Consider the following 22,170-nt stretch of genomic DNA (forward strand, 5'->3'; position numbering starts at 1 on the left):
CAAGTCCAATGAGCTCTTTTCTAAAGAAAGAGGTCATAAAGGACCTCACATAAGAAGCAGTAAACATTACACACAGTTGCACCATCAGATGATGAAAGGTCACACCCCTCTTGCTTTGCATTCATAAATCAATAAATAGGTAAGCATTTGGTCCTCAAACCTACTGGATCAATAGTTAGAAGAAAAGCAGCAACAGAACCAAAAATATTAAAAAGCAAGTTTAACATGTGATTTAAAGCTTTTACAGATTGTCACTAACAACAAGAAAATTGTTTCTTCTAGGAAAAATATAAACAGATTGCAGAACTCTCTAAGGGGAGAAGTCAGCTGCTAAAGGCAAACAAATGTTCTGGACAAGGTACTGTAAGACTGAACTAAGAGCTGTAGAAGTGTAGTAAGCTCTGTCTTTTCCTTCACCTCAATATCTATTTTGACATCTCTGCTTGCAACACTCCTGATGCACAAATATCACTCACTGTAACAGCAGGACACTAATCCTGCCACAGCTTACCTGCAGCTAGCTGCAATAAGATCGCCTTAATAGAATCAAGTTAACCTGGCAAATAACCAGATGGTTCCTTTAATGCTCAGGAGAGGGAAAAAAGAGTTGATGACACATGGCTCATAGCAGATGCTTCATTTAATAAGAGTATTATGGAGTATTATAGCTGTGCTGCCTTCATGTTCTAGGTCATTTAATGTGCTTGAAAAAAGAGCCCATCTGGTTCCTTTAACACCACTTTCAATATAATTTCTCAGTCTGAACAGAAGATTAATACAGCTCTTCACACAGCATATCACATGTATTTAAACATATCTGGACAGAGAAGCATTTCTCTGGGCGATTAGAGAGGAATATGAGCTGGGAATACAGTGGCATCCAGCCACTAAGTGTTTTGCACCTCGCAAATATGACCAGAGGCAGCTGCTTCGTTCAGAGTATGTGCAAAAGCTGCTCAGCTCAATTTCAATTTATTTACACTGCCAGTTTACTAATATTCTCCAACCAACAAAATATAATTAACATACAACACACAGACATTCCTCCCTGGTTTTAGTTCAGCTTTGAGTGCTTAGAGTTGACAGATTTAGTTCACAAATCCTGGAGCTTTACACGATCCCACACACAGTCACCAGTTGCCACCAAGCAACACCATGCTCTCCAGGAGCACCTACTGCTCCACATATCAACAGCCTAAAGATACTGGTTTACTAATGGTTGTCTCAGCTCTTAAGGGAGGTTTAACAGGTTGGGAGAATCCAGCTTTCATTTGTGATCACCCGACTGCTGACTTCAGAACATTCAGTTATAAATTTACAACAAAGTTGTGAACACTTAAGCATCTGAGCTGTTATCATACATGTTATGTTAATTTATGTAGGATGTATTTAAAGGTTAAGCCTGCCCCTTTGAGAAGGGATGAGCAGGGACTCATCACTAACAGGTTACAGTCGAACCAATAAAGTAAGTTCTCAGCTTAGTTCCATAAAAGCTTTCTCCACTTCTTCCACTCCTTTAGGATAAATATCAATCCTCCAACATTTGACTCAGATTACAGGAAAATGGTAACCCAGATCTTGCCTATTCTGGTATCCCAGGACAGGCAGAAAAATATCCTTTAACATTTTATTCAGAATCTAATTGGGATCACACTACCAGTACAGTGAAAGTTTCATCAGAGAGCGCCTACCCTTACACAGAAGGAACTGGATTACTTGTGTGAGACTAACAGCAAGACTTGTGTTTGTGTAAGAAACACAGAAAAAGGTATTAAGAAAGGTATTTTTACACTTGAGTATTTGAAGCCTGTGACCTACCGACATTAAAAGGCCACCAGTATTTACAACCAACTGCTGAAAAAGATCATCTTCCAAATAATACAATTAAACTGCCATCTTGACAGTATCACAAAACAGGAGAGAGCTCGCTTTCCTTTGGAAGTCAGTTATTTGGCAAGATAACTCACTTATCAGACTAACAGCACAGCTGCCACACAGCACTGTCAGTTGGATGATTCCTCTTGGAACCCTATATTGGGCTATTCGCAAGCGTTAAACTTAACTGCGTGCCTGACAAAGAAGTTGTTTAGATCAACTTCCTCATTCTCTAAGACAGTTTGCCATTGCATTACGCAAAACATAAGGCTTCACTATTAATGCATTTGACTGTTAAGACAACAAAAACCGTATTTTTGGTGAAGAGGAATGCTCCAACTTCCAGCTACCTCTGAAAGCTGCTGAAAATTGTTTCCATCAGTCTCCTGTAACTTCAGTTTTTGCAGTGTTTGGTTTTTAAACATATTTAATGAAGCTGATAACAACTGCTACTAAGAGAGTCTCCTTTGACAAGGTTAATCTAACAGAAAGATTCAAACAAAGAGATTTTATTACTCGGCAAAAATAAACCCTTTTGGATGCTTTTATAAAGATGAAAAGTTATTTTCAGAACAGGAAACTTCTCAGATTGCAGCTTGCTTTTCTGACAACAAAAAAAGCTTCACCTGAGCACACTAATTACAACGACACAAGAATTAGCCATTCTAACTAAAGCAGTAACGGCTTGTTTGAGGAAACCTAATATCAAACACTTGCACAAAGCTGTGGCCTTTGGCTTGGCACAGTGTCAAAGCACATTTACAAGCAAGGAGCCAATGGCAAGAACACTGGAAGGGAGATTTCATTGTGAAAGGGTGCAGTTGTTGGAGTCTGATGTTTACAGAAATGCCATAAAGCACTGGATGGAGCAAAAAGGGAGAGCCTGTGCTCTAACAATAAAGCTCACATTTACACTTCTGCTTTCCACAGTGCTCTGTAGGTCAGTGAGGCAACTCACACAAAACACGCACAGAACTAAAACCATACTCCAATCATAAAAATCAGCAAACACAGTTTAGTAATTAATACAGGCAATTAAGAGACACCCTAATCAGGACTTGAAGTTATAATGTTTGCTGCTGAGAACATTTGCTTGAGGCCAGTTTGAAAGTCTTCTATGTAAAGGAAAAGTATCAGCCCAGGAGAAATTCTTCCAGCACTCAATAGTTAGTCACAAATCCTCAGTAACATAACCAGCACAAACCTCCTAATCTATAGCTTCAGGGAACAGTTCACTTTTCCTGAAGCACAACAATATTAACGTGGCTGCACATTAGACAACAACTAATCTGGAAAACTCTCTATAAGTAAGTTATGAGCATCCCCCATGCACTCACTGTATCCCAAAGCTGAAGGGGAGCTCATGCAAGCGTTTGGCACTCTCCCTACGCTGCTACAAGAACACAGTAATGCTGCTCCTAGTCACACACGCTTTATTAACGTCTTCCAAGATTTCCATTAGCAAAATACTGTGTGATGTTGACAACAAGAACAAAATTAACAACCTCATTCTGAAGATTTACAGAGCACTTCACACGCTGTACATAAGTCCTTAAAAAGCACCACCCCTAATGCACAGATCCTGCCACACCCCAACCGCACAACTTCCCATTTAAAGCACAACAGACAGCAGCACTCGAGCTGCAGATCTTCACCACAACCTGCACCACTTCCCACCGCAACCCTGAAGAAGTAGTTTTTCTCAGGTACAGTCACAGAATGACACAACACTCTCTCAAAGTGCAACCATAAATCTATGAGACCAAAACAAAGAGTTGTCAGCATCAGTATTTTCTTCTACCTCTACTGATCGTCTGATTAATGCAAAGAAGCTACATCTGGAACAACATCCACCCAGCCTTTGAGTCGAAAGACCAGTGACCAAGGCACGAAGATTACTGCAAGGCACACATTAAAAGCAAAAGCAACCCCAAATCCTCTTCAGCTCATGTTCAGCCCCACACACAGCTTTCTGCCTCACTTCCAACAGGATGAGAAGCATTTCCACCTTCAACCCGCTACAGTTCTGATTCCCCCTCGCACATTTTCCGTATGACTAAGAAAAAGGAGGCCCAAAAAAAAAGCAGGGATGAGAGCTAAAGGGATGTGGGGAGAAGGGACAATAACAGGGAAAGCAGAACGCAGAGGGGCCCAGCAGGCTGAGGGGCAGGGGGGAATCCAGAGAGCAGAGAAGAAGGGCAAGGGAAGGCAGCGGGACGAAGCTGTAGGGGGGTGACGGAGAGCCCCGGCCCGAGGGAGGCGGAAAGAGCCAGGCCCTACCGCTCCCCTCAGGCGACCCGGCGGGTAGCCCAGCGCAAGCGGGGGCCGAGCCAGCAGGGCCGGGTGCGGCGCAGACCTTACTTTGAGGGTGAGGTGATGGACGCGGGCACCGGCTGAGCCCGCCCAGAGCAGCAGCAGCCCCAGCACGGCCACCGCCCGACACAGCGCGGCCCCAGCGCCGCGGGCCGCCATGTTTAGTCCAGCATCAGCATCCTCTTCCCGCGCCACTTCCGGGGTCACGGAGCGCCGCACGTGACCGTGGCGGAGCTGCCCCTCACCGTGGGCACCGCCGGTACCGGGCGCTCGTTTCTTCACCGGGGTTCATGCCCTGCTGCCGGCGTTCTGAGGCTCCCCGGCGCTTTCCTCTCTTCTCTAGGGCCCATCTGGGCTCTGCCGCATGTTCCCCACCCGGAGGCCGCCTCTCAGGGTGCGAGGGCTGTGGTGGGCTCCCTCCTCGCTGCTCCCACAAGGGGTCTCCGGCCACAAAGAAGCCCCCTCGAGCAGCCTTTGTGGCGGTGCTCAGCAAGGCCTAGGGTAAGGAGACAGAGCTGCGCTGTCCCCAGGCAAAAGCTGGAGTTCTTCCCCCCTCAGTTGTGCAGCACAGCTCACGGAGGGGTTAGGGTTATTGATTCCAGCTCAGAAGTGCATCACTTAAGAGGTTTCAGCTGCTTGCTGGGACCTGTGGTGAGAGCAGGTGTTCCAAGCATCAGGTAGTCCAAACAACTGAAAACCTTTCTGTTTAAAGCTGGGGTTTAAATATTAATTGCAAACATCATCAAAAAATACGTAAGAAAACAAAGGGATTTCTGCTTCCTTACAGAAGTAGCTTTGTGGCTATTTATTTGGAACTGATAGCTCAAATCCCACTTAAAAATGAAATGACAAGCAGATTGGGCCTGTCTTCTGTGGCTTGTTCAAACAGAGCAACACAAGAAGCAAATGAATAGCAGCAATTTAAAACGTCTTTTGAAGCTAACAGATTGCTAGACTGCCCTGACAGACTATGCAATGGGAAACTGTCAATACAATCACTATAATTCTACAGTGGGGTGGTTCTGTGCTGCCAGCTCTTAGAACTCAAACATTCTGATTTTCCCTTTCAGTGTATGGAGTAACAGCTGTGCAAGTTTCTTCACCTAGAGCCAAATAAACAACTGGATTGCACCAGGCAAGTAAGGTGCAAGTGATGGTGAAAAAGCAGATTAAAATCAGTAGTCTTGACTAATTAGCAAAATTATGTAGAATGTCCCATCTCTCCCCCCCCTTCCTTTTAATACTCTTAGGTAATAAAATAAGCACAGAAATGTCACCATCAGTCAAAGAAACCTGGACTGGTACCGGAAAATACCTGGAAGCATGAAAAAAATAAAATCCATGTTTCCTAGTAGGACTCAGGGCAGTAACTCGTGCATGCCGCTAGATGTCCTGTCAGCATCAAGCCTTGTAGTGCACGTAGCTGCATCACCCAGACGGTAAGAAGCCTACATAACTAATCATCAGATAATTTATTCTGAAAAGGTGACGCTAGTCCAGATATTTTATTTAAATTAATATTTTTTTATGTTCCAATTATTGTAATTCCTGTGCAAGGACCGCCTGGGAAACCTGGAGGCTTTGGGCTCCCAACACACAGCTGCAGCACAGGTTTCCTTTCACACCTTGTTCCACTAAGTATCCCACTTTTACTTGATAGCATGAGGCTTTCCCCTGTAACTATGGGGACTGGTTCAGCTGAAAAGCCTCCAGCAGTCTGAAGATGCTTCTTAAGAGCAATCAGGGATTCTTATCCCACAGAGTCTGAAAAATTCTGTTTTTTTTATGTAACTCTACAAACTGTTGGGATATCATACCAAGTTCACCACTTACCTGGACTAAATGATTTCAAAACCAGAAATTATAACATGCTTGCTTTCTTTGGCTATGCATTTTGTATATTAAAAGAATGTCTGTACTTAAACTTACATCTGTATCAATGTGCAAACTGGCTGCTTTCTGTAATGAATATGCTATAACACCAACACTCATCATTACATTTATACATTTCATTGTATCTTCCAGACAAGATTCACGCAGCTCTACATGTGCTGTTCCTAGCACATACAGTTATTCTCAGTTGCGATTAAACATATTTTTTTCTCTTTACTCCTTTGTTGTACCCAAACATCTAATTAGAACCCTTCACAGATTTATTTTCTTTTTTCCTCCAAGTGTATCATGAGCAACCATTGAGATTAGAGGGAAAACACTGGCAGTGTCAGAAAAATTCTGGCATAGGCACAGTCTACAGGTATAGCTAAGTACAGGGCAAAGTAGATTAAGCATCAGTTTGTTACTGCATGAGCTGTGGTATAAGCATGCCATGCAGTAGAAAGGGCTGGATGTTACCCAAGGGAGACAGACTTGGGAGGTGAGCACACTAACACAGACAACAGGGTAGGAGTCTCACCTTTCAGGGTCCACTCCCGCCAAGCAAGGTGAGGGGAGCAGGCCCACAGATAGTAGCTGAGGGCAGCTAAGAGTCCAGGTCATCAGGCAAGCTTAGAGCAATAACACAGAGCCAAGGCTGGGTTAAAAAGTCAATCTGCAGTTCGGGTGATGGCAACCAACATCTGACATATAGGGTAGCCATAGTTAGGCCTATAGAGCTGAAACAAGATCAAATATGAGCTAGGCTCCATATACAAAAGAACCCATAACTAAGGCACAGCCTACCTGGGGCTGAACCAGAGACTAATACCCCCACAGCATCACTCAAACAGAGACTGAGCCTTAGGCCAAAGCTTAAATGGGTTTCTGGGTCCATGGGTAGATAGTCAACAACTGAGGCTAGTCAGGGACATTAGGAGGTCTTAATCAGTCCTTAATTAGCCCTCTCTGGGCCCTGATAAGGCATTTAAAGAGCACCTAGGCCCCCTGCTGTGTGCTTGAATGATCTGTGTAGTATTTTAACAGGGGAAAGGAAACAGCTGTGATAGCCATGGCTATAGGGAAAGGTGTGTCTTCTTCCTTTCCTGGGGCTGTTTCTGTCCCAGTGTATGAGAGGTTATAAGCAGTATCTGTGTTCCTTGTCTTGGACATGGATGATCTGGGTAGAATTATAAAGCTAAAAAGGAAGCAGCTGTGAGGGTGATAACTCCAGGGGGGAAGGTAGGTCCTCTTCCTGTTGTATCTAGAAGCTAGAAATGCTTGTATGTTCTCTGGAAGTTTTGAGTTTTCCTGCTTTGCATGAGTAAACCCAGAGAAAAGGGTTTAGACAGAATTGTAGCTCAGGGGTTAAATTTATCTTTTCCAAGTATGTTCTGATTCATTTAGCAGCTAATCTGGCTGTTTTCAGGTGGGGTTGGGGTTTTCTAAACAAGTCCTGGCCTTCTAAAAAGAGAATTGCTTCTACTTGGGCTTAGGCTCTACCTCTGGGAGTGCTCTGAATCATAACAACAGGAGAGATAAACAGAGTATTTGCAGGAATAAGCCCATATCTGGATAACAGATCTACATGGTCTTGGCCTCAGTGTGGCTGAGAGAAAACTCCCAGCAGCTTCCTTGTTGCTCAGGTTTGGACTGTGCAGATTAAGTAAAGTGCCAGATAATGTAATTTTCAAGTGTTGTTTTAAATTATTTGTTTCAGGTGGGGACTTCCCAAGCCTTCGAGCATCTACTTCAGCATAAAAGGGGTTTTACTGTTCCCACTGCTGTTAATTACATTAGTAATTAGGGATCAACCAAGTGCAGGCTGTGCTGTTTTGGGCACTGTACAACTGAAAGCAATAATGTGTCAGTCCTTGTCTAGGAGAGTTTCAAACTAAATAATAGCCAAAATAGGAAAAAGTCTCATTGTGGAAATATCTGAAATTAATTTTATTTAGTGTTTGTCTTGAACATCTGTTCCCACGAATTTTATATTCTTTTAATACGTTCTGAATCACTTAGCAGCTAATCTGGCAGTTTCCTTAACTTTTCCTAGGTTTTGGCATGACTGATAGTGCCATCACAACACAGAACCTGCATTTCTGGCCTTTATCTTTCAGGAACTGGTGAAGCAGTTCTATCTTCTGGCATGGACAGGTTTCCCTGCCCGCGCTGGTGTAACAGGTTTGCCTTGTTCCCCTCCCAGCTCTTTGTGCAAAAGGAAATTCCACAGCGAATTTACCTCAGATGATACTAGCGCTTTCTGTTTGGTCTCTTACCTTCTTTTTACTCACATAGTTACGGATTAAGCTCTAAAGTCGTGATGTAACTGTGTTGTCTGGCTTTGCAACGTGTTCTGGGTGGACGTGGCTCTGAGGATAGAGGGCTTTGGTGCCCCTTCTCCAAAAGCCATGCACTGTTCCTTGGAACACTGTGGTTGTGCTTTAGGCAGTGTGGCAGGCTCAGACATTTAAATGTGTTGTTAGCAGCAGGAAGGAGCACTCTGAAATGAGCTGAACAGCGTTGTCTCTTAGTTGTTATGAAGTCTGCTCTTAAAAGTAATAACTTCTAATGATGAACAAAAGCATTGCCTGTTCCCCGTCTCTCTTCAAAGGCAGCTGCGTGAAGAGCAGCATTCTACTCGGGTTCAAATCGGTTGAGCCAGGTTAAAAATACATACAGTTCTGTTATTAACATAACACTTGTCTTCATTGTTGTTTATAAATGTTGGAATTACTTAATAAGTTATTCTGCTCTTGTCCTTTCTTATGTAGGGTAATAGCCAAGCCTCAGTGAATGAAGTGCATTAATCTACAGGGATTAATGGTCTTTATAGGAGCTCCTCTAATGTTATCTTTTGCCATCAGAAGGATCCCCACCCTCTATAAGCAGTTTTTCCTCAGATGAATAAACATCCTTAACTTTCCTTTCCCTGATGTATTTCATGAACAGATGAAGCAACGTAAAATACCCATCTAAAGCTATTTTTACATCTCCCATAGCTGAAAAGACAGAAATTTAAGATCAGCTGAAGTAACAGCTCAAATTCTGTTATAGAGAAAGATGAGCATAAACCAAATCTTATTTCTCTGGCAAAGGAATGAGCCATTTTCTGTAAGACCTGCATAATTCCTTACAATAACCTGTATTTATGCAAGAGCAGATAATACGGCTATTTTTCTGCTTGCTCACTGCGTTGGTGACAGATGGTGGAGTTAAATATTCCTGGATCTGGGTTATTTTGGGGTGTGTGTATTTGGGGAGCTCAGTTAAACTCAAGCCCTTGCAATCAGTCTGAAGGGCGGCTCTCCCCCTTCCCAATGATCACAACAGGAACATTTGCTTCAATAAAGAGCCCCACCTGGCTCAAGGAGGAATTGGGAACCAACACCTGAGGGCGGGGAGCACCTCCCTCCTCCCGCCGGCCCGCTTCGGAGCGCAGCGCTGCCTGTCCGTGCGGGGACCGGAGGGGAACCGGGGCAAGGCCGGAGCGGGCCCAGCGCCCCCAACGACGGACCGGGCCCGCGCTCACTGACCGGAGACCGCGCCTGCGCAGTGCCGGCCTCGGGCCCCCACCCCGCGCCTCGGGCCGCGCCTGCGCAGTGCGCCAGAGCTGTCAATCGCCGCCCCGCTCCGCTCCGCCACCGCCTCCCCGCGCGGCGCCGCTCGGGCCATTTTGCGGCGCGATGAGGCTGGAGCGGCGGTGAGCAGCGGCCGTGAGCAGCGCCCGGCCCGCTCCGCTCCTGCACCGCGCTTCCTTGGGGCCCGGCCCGGCCCGGCCCTCAGCCCGCGGGGAGCACAGGGAAAGGAAGCCTCAACCAGGGCACAAGCAGACCCCGAGAGCCTTCCCCCCCGTCCCCGTCCCCTCAGCGCCGGCCCTCGGCGGCGCGGCGGAGCCATGAGCTGGGGCACGGAGCTGTGGGTGAGTGAATGGTGGGGGGGAGCGGGACCGCCGTTGCGGCGGTTACCGCGGAGCGCCGCGCCCGCCCCGTGTCATAACGGTTCGTGCGGAGGGGCCGGTCCCGGTGCGGGGCTGCGGGCTCCGCTGTGAGGGGCACCCCGGGGGAAGGAGGGGTCCGGCCAGGGCCGCTTTCCTCAGGGGGTCTCCTCCTTCCAAGAACTTTGCTTGCAGCCTCTATGGGGAAATCCCAGCGGAGCCGGAGGAGTTGTGTTTGTTTTCTTGAGTGAAATACGCGTTAGAAGAGCTCCGCAGCACAAAAAGCGATCGCGGCTGGGAAGCGGAGGGAGGCTTTCAAAGCAAAGCCTGGGGTGGGTTTTGTATGTAGCTGCAGGAGAGGCTCTGAGGTGGATTTATATCCAAGGGGGTCCAATTTCAGGAGAGGGAGGTGCAGGGAAGAAAAGCCAGATGATAACATTTCCTCTGGCTGTTGTGAAGGGGCTTCTCTCCACGCTCGGAGAACGGAGGTTTCTGTTAGAAGAGTTTTCTGTTGGGTGTGAAGAAGTACGTTTTAATGGTGGGGAGGGATTCGGTGTATGAAGCCCTTAGGTTGGTTCTGGAGTGAGCCTGGGAAGTCTTAAATGCGTTTGGTTTACGGTGGAACGTTGCTGTGAACTGCCAAGCTGTTAAAAGTGGATAATGGCATTTGGAATGGTCCCTTGCTAACCTGAGAGAATTAAGGGTAGGGAAATGAAAGAAGTCTTGGAAGCAGAAGAGATACACATATTCAGTCACAAAGAGGACGTGATGCAGCCATGTTTGGTAGCGTGATGGTGGAGCAAAACCTGTTAGTGAGGGGTTGCGTAGTGGTCAGGAGCCTCTGCAAGCGATTGTTAATTTAATGGTTGGACATTAAAAATCTTTGGGCAAAATGTGCACGGAAAGGAGGTGAAGAGGAAAGCGTAATAGTGTTTTCAATTGAGAAGTCAAGAATGAGTAGCAGGAGGGTCATCTGGATTGCAAAGCACTGCAGGATTTTGCTCCTGTGCTCATCTGTCTGTGGTTCATCACCAGTGCGAGTTAAGATGTCAACGTGTCTGAGCTTTTAAACTGCCTCTATGTAGAAATGGTTATTTTAGATGTGCTAATTGTTGCCCTTTCTGGTTGCGTTGCTGGCAGGCAGCTCAAGCATCCCCTTTTGCTGTGACATTGTAGTCATGTTACAGCCAGATCTGGTTCAAACTAGACAGTAAATCAGGGAGCGAATGCTTACTGAGAGAGGTTATTGCGGTATGTTTGGATACTCCAGGGGAAGAAAGGTGATACATACTGATGAAATACTGTAGTGATGCTACATTGAATCATCAGTATATAAACAGCTCTGCTGCATGGGAATCTTCCTGGGAAAATCTGCAGTTTTCCTTCTTTTTTTTTTCGGCATTTAGGGTGCTTTGGAGGGGAGATGAAATAGTTTGGGTGGAATTAAAGCGTGAGTCAGTATAACAAGTTTGACATAAGAAAATAAGTTCTGAATTCTCCAGATGGACGTGGTTGTTTTATTCTTAAAAGCGAGCAAGTGATACCAAGGTGTTTCTTCACAAAACAGCAGTAGTAGAGAAGTGTTTATAAATAGTTCTTTCTGCTTCTTTAAATATTTGCAGGTGTGTGTGCAATCTTACATTCATCTTCGATAACAATACAAACTGGTTTTGTGACGCTTTCTTCCCCCTGAACATTTTGTTGGTGAAATTGTGCTCACCAGCATTGAAGTATTATTTTTTATGTCTTCAGTGTAGGACTTTGATAAGTGGTACAGGTTACTGAGGAAAAGGGTTGCACCAACAGATTAGATGACTCTAGGTATGAAATTGGCACGAGTTCCTTTCTTTTAATTGGGGTAGAGCTTTGAAAACACATCAGTGTCCAGTGCACTGGGTACTTAGGCCAGAACAGTGATTTGTCTCCTCATATTTTCCAGTTTGCTGGGGAAGGAAAGCACAGAAGTATCCTATATTTAATGTGTGCTGTTTCCTCTTGTTGATCATGGGATGCTTTTTAAGCAAAATTACATTTCCATTTACTTTAAGCTTATTAGTTGTTTCAGGTAGTCATGGGATGGGTGTTCAGGAACACATGGTGTAATCAGCTGCCTGTATGATGTGACCGGTATATAATTTGATGGAACCATTTGAAAGTTGCAGCAATAACAAGTGTGTTTCCAACAGTAGTTGAAAAATTTGCTGGAGAGATCAGCATTGTTTGATCAGGGTTGACTTGCACCCCGTGTCTCTGATGTGCTGATCTACCAGACTGGATTGAGTGTTCATGATTCACCCCTTTAAACTTAGCAAAGGAGGAGTAAAATTGAGCTTGTTCTTTAGAGCATGTAGAATGTTAATGTGCATGGATTTATGTAGAATTTCTGTTCATCCTGGAAAAAAAAAAAGCTGGTTGCAGAAAGCCTTATACTTCAGAAGCAATAAAATCCCTTCGGCAGCATGCAAGTTACTGCCAAGACAGACTTTTAGCCTTGTACTGTGATGTTCTGTGGATTCTGTGCCTCTGGCTTGCAAATCCTGTTGCAGAGTTCCTACTGATATTTCACTCAAATCTAGACTTGAGTTTCATCTTGAGCTTGGCACTGTGACTGTAAATGGACCCGTAACCAGCAGAATTATTAAAGGTATTAATGCAGCATTTATATCCTATACTAAATACTCAGGACAATGAGATCATCTGGAGCATCCAAGCAATCCAGTGTTACAGAGCAAAACCTTAAGGTCTTTTGTAACTGTCGATGGGTTTCCTTTGTGTAAGCATGCTGTACAGGGTGGCAATGGCTGAGCTGTGCAGTTTGTCAGGCTCCCCAACCCCTGCAGAAGTCTTGCTGTCCCTTACACTTGTGAAACATTCAGGAGCTGGAGGAAGAATCGGTGGGTGAGGGACAAAGTACAGTCATGTTGTTTTTCACCCTCGTTCAAGAGTATTGTTAAGGGCCAGCAGGTAGGAGAGAATTGTAGATAGTTATTTTATGTCTGATTCCTGGAATTGGTATCGTTTTCTAAATACTTGGCTAATGTATGTGGTAAGTGAAGATTGTGTACCACTGTACAGACCTGACTTGCACCTTCAGTTAACTATGTCTTGGGGACAACAGGCTCTAAAAGCATGCTCAGATCTCTTTCACTCTTTTCCTCTCTTGGGTAATGGGGAAGGACACAGAGCATGGCACACAGAGTTATTCTGAAGGGTGCTTTAGCTAGTAAAATGGTAGTGTGTGCTACGCTTCCCACCAGTGTCCTCTTGTGTGGTATGAAGCCCTCAAATCAAGTGGTAGGAATTACATGGCAAACTGAGCTAAAACTAACCACAGTCCTTTTCTTTTGAGTGGAAAAAGTCTGTGGCTGCATGGCTGGTATATTGAAGGGAATGATCTTTCTTGATGATGAGTTTTGGTACAGCATGTAGTTTGGGGGAGCTATGTGTAAATTTGTGGTTAAGTGGTCCAGGAAAAACTGCCTCCTCGGAACACTGCCGTGCAGCAAGTGCAAGTGGTAAAGTGATTAAATGTGGGAAGACTCATCTTTCTGTGATGAATGTTTCAGAGGTGCAGATGCTGTGGGTTTGGTGTTGGGGCTCTTTCCACATTTGGTGAGGCTTTAAAATAAAGGTGGAGGAGGATGATTAAATCAAGTTTTCTTTGACCTTTGTGAAGGGCTGGGTGGCTGCTAAAGCTGTCACTGTCCTTTCAAACTGTAAGAAGGTGAATATTCTGGATTTGCAAAGGGTTTATTTGATGCCCTTGTGCAAGGGACTCTGTTGGCCAAGTCCTTGCGTAGGTGATGCTTTGGGGACCGCACCTTTTGTTTGCAGAGTGTTCCAGTGTGTGTTAGTATGAAAACCACAATTTGTAGATATAGGTGTTTTTTTGCCATATGAAGTTCATTTCACTTACAAGTGTGAATTGCCATTAAACTTTGTACTGTTTAGAAAATTATATTCAGTGGTAGTAATTTCTTAATTCACAGTATTAAACTAAGTGGAATTCCTGTAGATCATGTTTTTTTAACTGCATCCTCATTGTTTGAAGATAGGTGCAACTCATAGGTGCAGAATGGGAGTCTGTGGCTGATAAATCGTTTCCTCTTTCAGTACTTGTCTCTTTCATCAGCAGAATTTGTGTTTAAAAAGCTCTAACCTTGCATTTCTTAAATTTGTTTGAATGCAGTATTGTTCTTCACTGATATTTGTAATGAATCGGTGCTGTATGTAGCAATGACTCACATTTGGAAACTCTCTGGAGTACCTAGGTGATCTTGACATTGGTGGCATTACATAGTGTTACTTGGGCACAGTGGTCAAATGTGATCTTAAAGGAATGTTCTGTTCTTGTTGGCTTGTTCCTTGTGAGAGGATCTGCAGTGCCGGACCCAGGTTTGATGTATTGATTCTTAAGCCAACATTTAGTTTTATTGTATGCACCAGCGTAGTTGATTGCATACAGTCGAAATCTGTGTGTGTCATCCCACACATCCCATTCTCACACCTCCTACTTTTTGAGAGGAAAAGGAGCTTGTTTCTGGTGGGACCAGGACACAGATTAAGGTATTGTCTTGCATGCTAGGTCACAAATTCTCTCTGATTATGAGTTGAGAGTTTCCATTATATAAGGCAATGGGCCTGACCTTTAAATGTGGGTTGGATGAATTGTTTGTATCTCAGAAAATCTTGTTCTGTAGTGAGGGCAAATGCTCTTCTGAAAAGTGTGTGTTCTTGTTAATTAGGTATAAATTGTTGCAATCATTGAGGCAACTCATAGAGATGACCCCCCCCACCTCCTTCTCTTTGTGTTTAGTAGTATCTTGGTTTCTATTTAGCAACGTGTTAAAAACTCTATTTCCGAGAGCGTGGAATTTCACCCACAAAAATATACTCCTTGAGTAAGGCACCCTAAAACCAGAGAGAGGTAGAAAATGAGGAAAAAAGCTGAGGTCAGGAATAAAAGCATCATATTTACAATATTGGCTTGGCTATCCTAAGGCTGTTAGCACAGGTTGCATGCAGAGTGCTGGATGCTGGAGATGGTCACTTCAAAGCAAAATACACTTTTCATTAGGGTAGCATTCGGCATAGTTATTTGGGTGGTTTTGAGGTACCACAGTTGTCTGACATTTCACAGTGGATCACTCACTGTTTTAAGTGGTCAGCTTGGATATGCAGATCACCGAGTGAGAAATGATTTATAGAAGCTGAATCATTGTGCAGTATCTTAATTCTGGAGCACACACCTCTGTGTTTGCCCAGAACAGGATGGCATTTCAGGCTGCTGAAGCTATAAGTATGTGTGCTTTAAAATTAGTGCTGTCACAATCCTTTTCATTAGCTTAAAAGTAGATGACCTTTAAACTTCAAGGTGATGTATTGCATGGGGGCTCCCCTGCTGCTCGCAGGAGCTGGTTGGTAGGAGAATGGGGTTATGTGTGAGGTCCCTCTGTACACCCCTTGGTACTTCCAGGCAGTAGGAACTGAAAGACTCCCTTCTGCCTCCTGAAGGAGTTGCTGGGTCTTTTGTGTATGAATGCCTGAGTAATTTTATTTACAGTTCTGCTTTGCCTTAGGAAAGAGGTTTTCTTCAATATTGTCATCTAGCTATTCTTGTGTTTCCCACCGATCCATAAAGAATTGGGGGATTTATGGTCTTCCAGTGTCATTCAAGACTGCAGAATATATTTTCCTTCTGGTTTCAGTCCCAGACTCTTCCCATTTGTGTTGTGGCTGCTCCAGATCCCCTGCTTTCTTGAGCCATATGGGAAGGCAGTCAAACATGAGACGATGTTTTTCTGGACTCTCTGCAGCTCATTAGTGTTACTCATGTTGTGAAACAGTCTTTTAAAGTAGAATTTCAAAAGCCATGCTCCACATGAAGAGCAGGAGCCACTGCTGCACTGTAACTTAATAACATGCTTTACATTATTGCCTTTGTTGATTGCTGGACAAGTAACCTGCTAATGAATTTTTGGAGATTCACTTTCATCCTGTTTGAAATAATGCCTCTGAGATTGGTTATACATTGAATCCAATCCAGCCATCAAAATCCACTGCTCAGTTGAGTTTCCTTGGTGTTCGTATGAATGTGCTAAAATAACTTCCCCCTTCAATATAATTGTGTGCATTTCATACGAAGTTTCTCTTCCTCCTACCCCTAGAAACTCTGCTTTTCACTTTCTTTTTGCTAAAACAAGAAGCTGATTAAATTGCTGTGAGGAAAACCAGCAATTGTCTCTTGGCATATTGCAGTCCTTCTTTTCAATATTTTTTGGTATATTTTTGTCCTTCTTTTCGATCGGTGGCTTTGGCTCTAAAGTGGAGAATAGGCAAAAAAGTAATTGTATGGATAAACAGGATCCAGTGGTTTTAGTCTTCTTGAGCAGGTGGGGTAGGGATGGTTTAGAGATCCCTTTGGAACTTTGACATGATAGCTTTGTATCTGTGTTGTCTGGGTAACCTTATTAATCTGGTCAATTTCCTTTGCCTCAGTTTATTAAGGATGCTTTGTTGGTATTATTAAATAAAATGTTTCTTTCTGCATCCAAGGATGGCAAAGCTGTAGATGGGGTTTCTAGATTACTTCCAGCATTGGAGCAGCAGAGTTAAAGTGCAAGAATGAAATGTTGCTTGCCCATCATTCATTGCTCGTTGTTGAAGCAGACATGCATGCTATAAAACACGTAAAAAAGCAGCTCTGTTGCAATGTTGTCCTTAACTTATCTGGGGAAGAGTCAACCTAATTGGGAAAACAACCAAAAGGACAACAGCAATTCCCCGGACACTCTCTGAAACCCAGTAAAGCAATAAAACTTGAAATGGAGTCTCTTGAGAACTATTGCCTGGTTTAGAAGGATGGTCCTCAGCAAGCTACATCCAGATAGTCCTTAATGCTGAAGAAATGCCATAGCGGATCAGTGGAAGAACTTCTCTCCATGATCTTAAATCAATCTCCCCTCTGTTGGTTTAAAGCCATTCCCCCTTGTCCTGTCCCTACAGGCCCTTGTCCAAAACCCCTCTGCAGGTTTCCTGTAGCCCCTTTAGGCACTGGGAGCTGCTCTGAGGTCTCTCCCTAAGGAGCATTCTCTTCTCCAGGCTGAATAACCCAGATCAGTCCGGATTATTCAGTTGTTACCACGGCCAGTTTCTCGCATATACTAAGCACGTTTGGTTTTGGAAAGCAGTAGTGCTCCTATTCATTGGAGCAAGGCTTTGAAATTTGGCAGACAATAGCTGGTGAGCAGGGATACGCTTTCTGCTGCTCTTGAGAAAATATGCCCAAATTAGGCAAACACTTAAGTCTTTGGAAAAATACCACTTTTGAATTACTTGGTGCAAGATGCTAGTGCCGAAGTCTTCAGGAGTTACAGCATGTGCTTTTGGCCTTGGAGGGGTTTTGTGGGCCAAGGTGATGGAGTCACCCACAGAATAATTGAACATGCCTCAGTCTGGTCCCTGCAAGGGTACAGCCAGACTTTCCATGCCATGGCTGCTCCAGGCCAGGGAGGGGTCTGCCTGTCCTGCTCTCAGACTCTTATTGGCACCCAGTGGAGTGAAAAAAGCTCCTGCATGAGTGGGAAGAATGGTGTGTGTCAGTGAGCTGGGAGACAGTGAACTTGCAGATAGGAGAGAAAGGGGATGGAAAGCATGACTGTGCTGAGACCTGCTAAAGGTCCATCTTTGCTGGTGGCACAATGGTTTTCTTGTGATGCTCGCCCTCAGATGAGGAATGAGAGCAGAGATGCTGTGGTCTGAGAGAAAACTGGGTGATTCAACAGATCAAATGTCACGGGGAAGAAGGAGCAGAGATCATGCTAGGATCTAGTTGCAGAAACCTGGAGCTGCTCATCTAGGAACTGTTCCTGTGATTGGAGTGCTGAGAATGACAGGAATGGGGTCATTTGGGGAGAGTGATGGTTCTCATAGTGAATGCAGGGAGGATGAGAGAACTGGGACTAACTGGGCAAAGGAAACAGCAAAAATGAGCTCAAGAGTAAGAAGGGAATTTAAACAAATAAAAAGGCAAAGAATCAGTATCAAGAAAAGATAAGGAGCATGTGGGGAGAGCAGGGCTGGACTCTGGCTGGGACAGGTGGGATTGTGGCTGCTATCAGACGAGATGTGCAAGGGGATTAGCACGTTAGGAATAGCAAGTCAAGAATTTGGGATCCAAAGCAAGTGGATGAAGATTAGATACGAAGTAAAACAGAAAAGTAGTGAAGGAACCTAGCAGTCTCCTTTTGCATGCTTGGCTTTGTATTATTGCTGGTTTTATGTGGCTTTTTCCATGTAACATTTAAGTAGAGTTGACTTACTGGTTTGAATGTATGTACGTTGATTTCTGTGGTTGTGTTTTGCATCTTTACTTGCTGTGGAAGAATATTTAACCACATCCCTAAGTGAGAGCTCTGTCCAGAAGTGTGTGTGCTCCTGGTTTTCATTCACTTACTCTCTGCAGAGATGGTTTTCATCCATCATTCTCTGCAGAGAGCTTTGAGGAATTATTTAGCAATTAGATTTAAAATGCATTTAGATAATATTTCTCGCTCTGCATTATGCTTTCTCTTATTGAGAGATAAATGCTTTAACATGTTTATCATGTATTTACAAAAGGAAAGAAATGATTGGCATGCAGCAGGGAGTGAATGGAAGTGTGTTTTCTCAGACAAAAGTTAAATGGGGAAGGGAAATATTTCTTGCCCTCATGAGGGCTGTTCATCTGTCAAATGTGGGTCTTACAGGAGTGGCATTCATTAAGAATGTGTAACTAAGGTTTTGCTGGAGTAAAGGAAAAAGTGGGAGTGGATGAACCCAGAGAGCCGTGATAGAGCACTGCAGAACTATTTTTCACCTATCCTGCGTCTTTCTTTCAAGTGTATCAGTCTGAGATGCTTTTGTTTGTGTGTTGTCCCTGGAAAAGCCTAAAAATAAAGGGAGTGAGGAAAGGGTTGTATGTGCTGGTCAGGAGCCTTTATTTCCTTACAACTCTTTGCAGTTGTGAAACATCTGTGTTTGCAGAGGGTGCTTTTTGGCGTATGTTTGTAACTTAACGTGTAAAAGCTGAAAAACCATGTAGCACAGCTTTAGTTCGGTTTTCAGTGTGCAAAAGACCTCTTCAGCAAACATTTCAGCAGTGTGTATATTGGTTAGCAGCTCCTTTGCTGCTTTGCTCCAAAACACTATGTGCTGATCAGAAGGGCTGCATCCTCCCAAAGGACAGCAGCACACCTACAGTGATCAAGGCGTTCAACACTTAAATGTTCCCTGCTTTACCTGAAAACCAAAGTTGTAAGCTGAGCAAACCAGCCTGTCCTTTAGGTAATGAGAATGCATATCACATGACAAGTGTGACTCCGTTCCTATTTCAATCAGTGCCCTGGGGATTTACAGCCTTATTTTTGGCATGGGGGGATAGCTTGGTTCCAACTCTATTTAAAGACAAAATAATGCTTCTCTGGCTGCATGGCTGCATGCAGTCTTCTGAGGCGCAGTGGAGTTGCCCAGGAAACAACAGTCTTGGAAGGGTAGAATCATCCATCTACCCGTGACAGAGCACGGTTGAACTATGAGCACCTTTACGCCTCTTCTCCTGGTTAATCGTGAGCTGATTTTGCTTTCTGCATTGTGGCTTTTGCTCTGCTTCTTGTCTGTGTCATCCTTATATTTGTATTAAATTGTTGAAAGCTTCCTTTCCAGAGGTTCAGTGTGATTGACATGAAAATGTCTTGAAATAGGAAAGCTGTAATTGTTGGAGGAAGACAGTTTTTTGTAAGAAATGTGCTGTTGTGAAACACACCTAATATAGGTACCTTTGGAGACTCAATCTACATAGTTGTTGATGCTCGTTGAAAATACTTAGTCTTAAAGAGAAAGCGTGCCTATCATAGTGCCAGCGTTTCATGGTTTTGGGAGTGTGTTGATTTGTTCCAGCTAAGAAAAGCCTTTGCTGAGCTGAACAATACAAGTATATTTCACTTGGTTATTAGCAGTTGAGTTGAAGTACTTGGTGGTTAGGAGAAGCATGACGAAGTAGTGTACTCCAGTCACACAATGGTCAGAAGACATTCTCTTCTGGATGATATGTATGGTTTTCATGCATGTGGTTATAGAAATTGGTATTGACTTGACTGTTGAATCTTGTTGGCTTGGGAGAGTTGTGTTTTGTGGTTTGCTTGTGGGTTAATCTCTGGGAACAAAACAAGAAATCTGGGTTATTGACACAGTAGTAAAAAGCTAGAATCTGTGCCTGAAGAACTGAGTAAAAAATGTCAAAACAGTGGAAATTCAGTTTCTGTTTTATAATTACAATGCAAGAATTAAGTGCTGCTTTCATTATACCTCAGCACGTGCAGTGTATGGAAGCTGCTGGTCAGTGGAGCAATACTGATTTCCCTCTGGGGGTGAGGCATTTGTCCAACCTTCTCAGTGGGGGGGGAGATTGATTCCTTAATCAGAATAGCAACAATCCATCTTGAACCTTCCTCAAGGTATTAGGGCTAAATTAAACAGTCTGGGACTGATGTGTAAGCCCTAATGCACGTCAAGAGGCTTTCTTGGATAGGAGAATTTTGAAAATAATCGGGAGATGAACCCAAAATAAAAAGAAAAAAGCTACAGGCACAAATCACCCTAAAAAAAAGGGGGACAATGATACATTTTCTTTGTGTGGTGCAGTGCTTAATGCTCAGAATCTTCTAAGGGGGAAAATGCGTGAACTGTATGGCTCTATTCATGGCAATGCATTCATAACTTTTTTTTTCCTCTCCTTTGTGTGTGTGTTCCAGAGCTGTTCCAAAAATAGATCTGGTCACAAATATTAAATTAGTAAAGTAAAGCATCTTAAAGCCAGGAAATACACTGTTTTCTTAACAACAGGCACTGCTGAGGCAATGTGGGCTCCTGTGCATCTTGTATTAAGACTGTGCTTACTTGTGTGTATTTACAGTCTGCAATTACACATGAATTTCTTGGGGATAAAAATGTCATGTTGCATTCATCTTTTCTGGAAAGGCTTTCATCACCTTATATAAGGAGTGAAACAACATGACTGAGCTTTAGTCTATATAATAGGTGTTCATAAGCAAGAATTAACTATAATGTGTCACTAGCCTTGTTGGATATGCTTATTGGTCATTATGAATGTCATTCACATACAAGAGTACTCAAAATCCCCAATTAAAAAACCCCAAAGCAGTGGGGTAGACCACATGATGCTTCTCCAGTCTTGCTTCTAGTCCTTAGCCTTGTTGTCTTGGTCCATCTCACTTTGCACACAAGTCAGGCAACCAGTAATTTTTTACAGAGTATTGGAGTCCTTTACAGATATATTCAAAAGGCCTCTGAGGACTTTAGAGAAGCTGGAATGCTTTAGGATGACTCTTTGTTTTTAATGTTGGTGAAGGCATCCTGAATGTCCCTTGTGGAAACTGGCAGATGTTCTCATCCTAAAGACTTCTGACTTCAGACACGCTCTGCCAAAGCATTTTACCATCGCGTAATCTTGGTTCTAGTGGTTCATGGCTCACAAGTTCGTTAGCAGCCAAAACTCTCTTTATGTGGGGAGATGGATCTAAACTTTGTGAAAAATAAGCTCTTTACTTTCTCTTTGTGGCTATAGTCGTTTTGAGTCACAATAGTAGTTTGGAGTCAATCCTTGGATTGCAGCTGTAGCTTCCGAATACTATTTTAAGTGGAAGGTATTGTCATTACTGAAGAGCACCAAATGACCTTTCTCCTTGCTGTGGGAGGACGTGTTCTTGTCCAGTTGTGAGGAATTTCCTTTCTTTCCTTTGCCCTCTGTGTACATAGGCAAGCACACATCTGTTTTCCTCTTTCACCCTTATCTGTATCTGTCTAGCTCAGAGGCTAAGCTTGCTTTCCCTGCTTGGCAGATAAATCATCCAGTAGATTCAAGTCAATATCCTCTTTCATATTTTTTTAGATGATTCAACTGCTCATCAAGCAAATGGTCTCTCCCTGTGTTATAAAATAGCTGGGGAGTCATGGGACGTTCAGGGAACTGTGCCCAGAAGCTCCAGTTGCTCTATGAAGATCAGTAGCTCAGATGCATCCAAGTCAAAGGTTGGGCAGGAGGTTCCTGTTTGTTCTTCAAGCAAAGGCATTTCTTCTGTGTTTGAGTGCTCTTTATTCCAACAGACAAAGCTGCA

The 22,170-nt window shown here is 43.7% G+C and overlaps 2 protein-coding genes and 1 long non-coding RNA gene across 4 annotated transcripts in view; 2 read left to right on the plus strand and 1 right to left on the minus strand.

Annotated features, from left to right (window-relative positions):
* The window catches only part of GPR107 (G protein-coupled receptor 107), a 39,341-nt gene extending 34,938 nt beyond the window's left edge, over positions 1-4,403 (minus strand). The window contains exon 1 of one of the 2 annotated variants that reach the window (XM_062640929.1): positions 4,237-4,403. In XM_062640929.1, coding sequence (XP_062496913.1) covers positions 4,237-4,347 — 111 coding nt within the window. In that variant the 5' untranslated portion in view covers positions 4,348-4,403. Of the gene's footprint in view, positions 1-4,231 lie in introns of both variants that reach the window. The other variant, XM_062640930.1, reaches the window with a different exon arrangement.
* Positions 4,404-4,432: 29 nt separating this feature from the next.
* LOC134175239 (uncharacterized) lies at positions 4,433-8,759 on the plus strand. Its single transcript, XR_009968931.1, has 2 exons — positions 4,433-5,627; positions 8,117-8,759. It is a non-coding gene; the product is annotated as an uncharacterized LOC134175239 (long non-coding RNA).
* Positions 8,760-9,618: 859 nt separating this feature from the next.
* The window catches only part of FNBP1 (formin binding protein 1), a 92,471-nt gene continuing 79,919 nt past the window's right edge, over positions 9,619-22,170 (plus strand). The window contains exon 1 of the mRNA XM_062640928.1: positions 9,619-9,982. Within this exon, the coding sequence (XP_062496912.1) occupies positions 9,959-9,982 (24 nt within the window). The 5' untranslated portion in view covers positions 9,619-9,958. The remainder of the gene's footprint in view (positions 9,983-22,170) is intronic.

Source organism: Pezoporus occidentalis, unplaced genomic scaffold (assembly GCF_034315485.1).
Source record: "Pezoporus occidentalis ecotype Australia unplaced genomic scaffold, CSIRO_AGI_Poc_V1 ctg68, whole genome shotgun sequence".
NCBI classification, from domain to species: domain Eukaryota; kingdom Metazoa; phylum Chordata; class Aves; order Psittaciformes; family Psittacidae; genus Pezoporus; species Pezoporus occidentalis.